We start from the raw sequence: 7,252 nt of genomic DNA on the forward strand, positions 1-7,252 counted from the left end.
CATTTGTTTGTCGGAAAGCTTGGTTTGCGTCATGAAATACTTGAGACTTTGGTGTTCGGTTTGTAGGATAAATGGAATCCCCAATAGGTAGTGCTTCCATGTGTCTAGGGCATTTAGAATAGCTAAAAGCTCTTTCTCATAAATGCCCAAGACTCGTTCATTAGTATTGAGCCTTCGGATCTCATATGCTATGGCATGCCCTTCTTGAAGAAAAACTCCTCCAAGGCAATCACCACAAGCATCACATTGGACCTCAAATTGCTTTGAGAGATCCGGAAGCACGAGGACTGGTTGGGAAGTAAGCTTCTGTTTGAGCTTATCAAAAGAATTTTTCTCCTTATCAGTCCATACATACTTAATGTTCTTCTTAGTTAAGTCGTGTAGTGGTCTTGCTACTTGAGAGAATTTTGCTATGAAGCGTATATAGTATGCGTACATACCAATAAAGCTTCTTAGCTCATGTAGATTTCTTGGGTTAGGCCATGATTTTATTACCTCTAACTTTGATGGATCCATATGGATACCATCGTGAGAGATAATATGACCTAGGTATTGAATCTCTTGAAGGAAGAACTCACTTTTCTTTTGGTTGAGAAAAAGCTTGTTCTCCCTCAATGCTTGAAAAATCACTTGGAGATGTGGCTTATGTTCCTCCAAAGACTTGGAGTAGATGATGATATCATCAAAGAACACTCCAGTGAATTTGCAGTATGGTCTAAAATTTTTCTCCATCAGACGATTGAACGTAGCTGGTGCATTAGTCAAGCCAAAAGGCATGACTAGATATTCATAAAGACCAAACGTTGTGTGAAATGCGGTCTTTAAGATATCTTCAGCCACTATCCTTATTTGATGATATCCACTCTTAAGGTCAATCCTACTGAAGTAGGTAGAGCCTTGTAGCTTATCAAATATATCTTCTACCCGAGGCACGGGAAATCTGTTTTTGATAGTGATATGGTTTAGTGCTCGATAGTCCACACACACACAGTATGTACCATCTTTCTTTTGCACTAAAAGGACTGGAGAACAAAAGGGAGAGGAACTAGGCCTCACCATCCATTTGTCTACCAACTCCTGTACTTGCCTCATGATCTCCTCTTGTTGAGCTTGTGAGACTTGATAAGGAGGTTTGTTAGGTGGTGAGATTCCTAGAAGGAGCTCAATGAGATGATCATCATCCCCTCGTGTTGGAGGTAAGTCCATAGGGATATCATCAATGAACACATCTTGGAATCCTTTTAGAAAATTAGACAAGTCTAATTATTCATTCCTACCATTTACATTTGATGAAACATTAGTATCTTTTAGAGACTCTTTGACAAAAATTATGTACGCAGAAACTGAGCTCTTCATTGACTTATCAAAAGCAAGAGGATTTACAAGTGGAATAGTGAGACCACGCTCACTAGTATCTATATACATGTTCTTTCCCTTGTAGGTGAAGTAGATTTTCCTTTCAGGGAACTTCATGTTGGTAGCCATGCGATCAAACCTTGGCGCCCCTAGGATAGCATCCTCGTGCTAGAGAGGAGAGATGAAGAAGTCTTCTTTGTCGACATAGCTTTGGACATGAAGCCTCAAATCCCCAATCAAGGGAGTAATAGAGGCTTGCTGTCCCTTGAAAGCTGCATCATCCATTGCCATATCTCCCATCTCAAAATCTTGAATGCACAACTTGGTGGCCAACTCCATTGATATAAAGTTCAGAGTAGAGCCAGGGTCAAACAAGATGAAGGCATCATGCTCTCTTACCTTTCGCCAAGCATAGGAAAGTGATGATCCTTTGAAATGAGAATCCTCTTTTGGAGCTTCGATGGTGGAAGCCCTACCTGAGTCTCATTGCGAGTATTCTTCTTGGGGCAAGAACGATAGCCATGTCCTTGCTCCCCACACTTGAAACACTTATGGTTCTTGCGAAAAGCTTCAAGATCTTCAGGAGAGAGTTTGTTTTTACCTTTCTAAACTCCCTTCTCTTTGGACCGATTCTTGTTGTTGTTGGAAGTGACTTGGGAAGTATTTTGAACATTGGTTTTCCCCTTTGCATCATTTTTGTCTTTGTTTTCCATGGGCTTGACATTACGTCTAGCCCCTTGATGGAAATTGATGCGTGAAGAAACCATGGTGTGATGGATTACTTCGCTAATAGTACCAGGCCGTTGAGAGTTGATGTATTCGGACATCTCTTCAGGTAATCCCGCACATAATTGCTGCCTTTGCTCGACAAAGTCTATCTTTTGAAAGGCAGTAGCCTTGAGATGTAAATGCCAAAACGTGTCTATGTACTTGTGGATAGACTCATGAGAGAGAAGCTTCAAGATGCGCCATTCAGTAAGCACTTTGTCTTTTGCATCGCTTGTAAGGAATTGCTTCATGATGGAAACTCGTAGAGTTTTCCATGAGTTTGGGGCTTCACTATTTCCACAAAGGCTAGCCCACCATTGACGAGCTGATTTTTGGAAGTGCATAGCTACATGGCGTAGCTTGGAGGACTCTGTGAAGCCCTCATCTCCAAAGGCCACATCAAATTGCTAGATGAAGGCCAACACTTAATCGGTAGCACCAAAGGTGCCATCATAGGTGAGAAAAGAGATACTCTTTCCTCCCTCCTTCAACTTCTTTAGCTTTTGTGAACTTCGCCATGCAGGAAATGATTTGTGATGTCCTCCCCTCTTGTATTCTATAGGAGAATAGCCATAACTTTCGTCGGAAGAGGAGGGAGGTGAAGAAGAAGGAGAAGAGGGTGACCTCTTCCTAGCCCTTTTCTTCCTTTGTTTCCTCTCTTCCCTTTCAGAGTGATGAGGAGAAGGACTATGTGTTGATCTTTTCCTCTTGAGAGGAGTGGGCAATCGTCTAGACTGCCGTCTTCGTGGAGCCACATCTGCAGAGGAACTTAAACTTTCATTGCTTTCTTTATCTTTGGATTCCTCCTCTCGAATGGGAGAGAGTCTTCTTTTGGGGGTCTCTTCAAGAGGCCTCCTAAGCTCTCTCTCCTCTTGGAGAGGAAGGGAAATTCCATAAGCATGAATTTGTTGAGTAACTTCGGCTTGCAAAGCAGGGTTGCCCATAGCTTGCTGCAACCTAGTGACGAGATAATTCACAAACATTAGAGCATCATCATTAGCACCTTCATGTACAAAATCAAAGCTATCAATGTTCATTCTACTCTCTTGATTATTGTCAGCCATGTTAACAAAATTTATGTATGTACTTAGTGTATGCTTTGGAAATTCAAAACCTTAGTTGCCACTCCTCTTAGCCTTTGATAATCGGCTCTTAAGTATCTACACCCACGGCTCGAAGTGGTTAATTATAGAGAGTAGAGGAGTAGGTCTAACATAGCAGAGTTGTCGACGGCTAGCTCCTTTGGGACTTCTTATGGCTCAATAATGGTAAATCCGTAGGCAAGTCTAAAAAGACTCCATTATTAAGTCCAAATCTCCCGAGGTGTGCACCATCCCCCATATAGTGGGCTCGACAAAACCGATAATAGATCCCAGTTCCACTTACCCTAATACAATTAACAACATCAACCATTTAAGGCTACTTAAGGACCTCTCTTCTTAAGCAAGAAAAGAGAAACCAAATGCTCTGATACCAATGTAATGGAATTGGCCTATTTAATTTGAGAGTAGCCAAAATTAATGAGAGTACTTTTGAGAAATGACTTTGTGAGCATAGCGGGTGAACATACTTGAAGATAGCAACATATTCATAGCAATTAGTTAACTTGGCATGAACAATACTTTTGCAAGAGAGAGAATTTAGAGAACATGACAACAGTTGAGGACCGGATTTATGTGGAGTCGGTCCCTCCTCCAATAGGCATTTGTATTATGATTTCTCCCATTAAGACAGAGTTGTTACAATACAATCTTTGTGTTCCTTGTGACCTAGGTGATGCAATGAAAATGGAAAGCTTCATGCATCACAAACATAACATAAACTTGAAGAAAGCTTTAACTATCCCAAGCCTCAGTCCCAAGACCTCAAACACCTTCAAAGGTCGAGAGAGCTAGCAGGGAATGAGGGTAGGGAAGAGGAAGAAGAAACATTTTGTAGGAGAAAGAATTAGTTCCTCACTTATCATAAATCTTGTTGCTAGCATACATAATAGCATAGTAATGAAGAATAAGGAGATGGAAAGCTTAAGCATTGAAGCATGGCTCTTGGTTGGATTTGCACTCCATATCCAAGAGTGTTGGTGTAGGCTCTCAACCTCTACTTGCTTGGAGAAGGAGAGGGAGCTCTTGCACTTTGCATAGCACACAATGAGAGTGTTTGTGAGTGTGTGTGGGTGACTATACCCCCTAAGCAACCCCCTAGATTTCTTGGGTCGACCTCCCCTTGTATCTCATGCTTGAAGCTCATTGGACCCCTCCAGGCCTAGCCAATCATAAGCAGAAGTCATTACAAGCAGCAAGGGTAGCCTTGAGACAAGTGTCCCCCTTTCCCCTTTGAGAGAGAGGGCTAGATAAATGCTAAATCAATTAATTAAATCTACTAAATTATCATTGGACCCCTTGGGTGGCCAACCAATAGTCTTCAGGCACACCATGAGGGCAACATGAGGAGGAACTTGACATGTGTCCCTTTTGCTTTCTTTGTACCATGCATGCCTTGTGTGAGTGTGTGGGTGTTCTCTCTCATCCCCCCTCATGTAGGGCTCGCCCCCTCCTTGTAGGGATTGAATATTTGACTTTTTGACACCTCAAGCCCCTCATGCATAGGCCCAGTTCCCATCACAAGCTTGGCTCTTAAGCGCTTTAAGCTTGGGCTAAGTTCTCACCTCAAGTGAAACCCTAGCATCTCAAGCATGTCAAGTACGTCAAGCATCTCAAGCACCTCAATCATCAAGCACCTCAAGCACCTTAGTCATCAAGCAGGACAAGCACCTCGAGCTGGGTCGGGTTCCCGCGCCTCAAGCTCAGCCCTAGCTTACCTAAGGTCAAAGGACTTTTACACACATTATTGGAGGGCTTCAATGAAGCTAACCCTAAGGTCTTATGCTCCATTTTTTAGCCTTTCTCTTTGATAGACCATCTCTCATTTGGGCCCCTTTACCATTGGCCCCGTGTTGAGATAGATCTATAAGCATATGTCTATATCTTAACACTTGTTCCTGTTTATTCTCCCACATTAAGTGATCAATTTAATATGAGAAAATCATTTGGGTTGGTTAGATATTACATATTAGATTTTATGACAAAAGGGTAGTTTCACATGCTCATTTCTCACCTCTGTCAAACAATCTAGTCGTGTCGTTTTGTCCTTCCACCATCCCCCACCATCGCGTCGTTCATCTTTCTCCCATTATGTTTGTATCTTTTCTTCCAATGGGACACTCTATTGTGATGATTTACTCGCACAACGCGATAAAGCATGGTCTATAAAGCTTAAAGCAAGTCCTATCATGTTTTTTGGGAAAGTATATATAGAATGCTTAATTTTTTTCCCATCTACCCGCACGACGCAATAGCACATAGTTTGAAACTTTGGAAACACCTCCTATCGTGTTCTTTGGGCAATTTTTCTTAACGTGGTTACTTTCTTCCCATCTACCCACATGGAGAGATAGTGCATAGTTCAAAACTTTGCAAACACCTCCTATCGCTTGTTTGGATAATTTTTGAAGCATGTGACACATTCATTCAATCTTCCCACACGAGCGATAGCACATGTTTTGGAAATTCCCGGGAACTTCCTCTTACGTTGTTCAGGAATATTTTGTGGCAAAGACAAAGCAAGCCCTTTTTTGACTATCAAATGGCAAGGACAAAGCAAACTGCCAGAAAAGTTTATCAAGCTCCGAAGGATTCAGAGAAAGATGATGACAATCAACAGGAATCGGTCAATCTAGAGTTTGGGAAGAAAGAGGAAGAGAAGCCACTTACACAACCTCGTCAGAGGCCTAATGCTAGGAAGAGAATGAGTTATCAAGTCAAATCTCTAAGGGAGATAAGGAAAGCACATAAATCTACTTGTCTTCGTATTCCAAGGCTACCCTTCATGAGAGTTGTTAAAGAGATATCAGATAGATTGGTGAGCATGATGAAAAGCAAAACTTTTGTTTCAGTAAGGTGGAAATCTCAAGACTTGATGTGCCTTCAGGAGGCTGCTGAGGATTTCTTAATAGACTTTATGAATGATAGCTACATTGCAGCTGCATTTTCTCATAGGGTCACACTGATGAGCAAAGAGTTTGTGCTTGTGTCAAGGTTGAGGTACAAGTTCGATACGGCTTTTGAGAAAATTCCTAGTGAGAATCTTAGGGCCTATCAAATTTTAAATATCCCTCCTGCTAGACAACAAAAGAAATCAGGGGTTGTGATTGAAGATGTTACACATCAGTATGAGACAAGAAATGCCAAGGATATCAAAGCAGGCAAGGAGGTTGAGAGGGAGCAAGACATGATGTTAGAAGATGATATCCTTACAGAGCAAGAAATTTTTTAAGACCATCCATCTCTCTCCTTTATGAAAAAGTTACAGGATAAATGGTTGTGGATGTCTCCATGTGTGGGGATGATGAGGTGTACTATGACATATTTCCTGAAGACACAAGTATTCTTGTAAACCCCAACATTGAGCTTGGTGATATTGTGCTCTTTATTTGTCTCGGGTATGTGTTGCCCCTTTCCTAATTATTAGTGTATATGCACCTACAAGGGCCTTATTGGGGGATGTGTTTTCTTTGACTTTAGGTGTCTTATGAGTGATCTTCCAAAGGCTATAGCTATGAAAATATCCTTACTTGATCCTCTAGTGATGACACAATGCCAATTCAACAAGCAAGGAATCCTTTCAATTTTTTTTGAATATTCTGACATGATGACCTGGATTTACATAATATACCCCTATGTTGAAGGGTAAGTCTTAACTCCTAACAATTTTTAAGATAATGTGGTATTCCTAGCTAATTGTTTTTTTCCTACAGAGGGCATTGGAGTCTTATTAACTTCAGAAAGATATTATATTTATGAATTCATTGCCAAGTATCCATGGGAGAAGTAACTGTAAGTATGAAGTATGATCTATGCTTGATGGACCATTGTTTTCTATTAGTAGCTTTTTTATTGTTGTCTTCTTTTAGTGCTGCCAAACTTATTGTTGGTCATCTAAGTACCACAAATAAGCATTACAATATAGACGCTTTCAAGTACTACAAGAAAGTGCCTTTACAAATAAACTCAACATCTTGTGGATGGAGGGTGCTTGCCAATGCATGGAGATATCTTGAGTCAAGGTACAA

The 7,252-nt window shown here is 41.1% G+C and overlaps 1 protein-coding gene across 1 annotated transcript; it reads left to right on the plus strand.

Annotated features, from left to right (window-relative positions):
- Positions 1–5,766: 5,766 nt before the first annotated feature.
- Positions 5,767–6,456, plus strand: LOC147429091 (histone H3-like). Its single transcript, XM_086494979.1, has one exon. The coding sequence runs from the start codon at positions 5,767–5,769 to the stop codon at positions 6,454–6,456; it is 690 nt and encodes a 229-aa protein (XP_086351105.1).
- Positions 6,457–7,252: the final 796 nt, after the last annotated feature.

The sequence above is a fragment of the Adiantum capillus-veneris genome, chromosome 22, assembly GCF_014529385.1.
Source record: "Adiantum capillus-veneris isolate H3 chromosome 22, ASM1452938v2, whole genome shotgun sequence".
Lineage (NCBI taxonomy): Eukaryota > Viridiplantae > Streptophyta > Polypodiopsida > Polypodiales > Pteridaceae > Adiantum > Adiantum capillus-veneris.

Coding starts and splice junctions, on each gene's coding strand:
- LOC147429091 (XM_086494979.1), top strand. CDS start 5,767: ATGGCAAGGACAAAGCAAACTGCCAGAAAAGTTTATCAAGCTCCGAAG.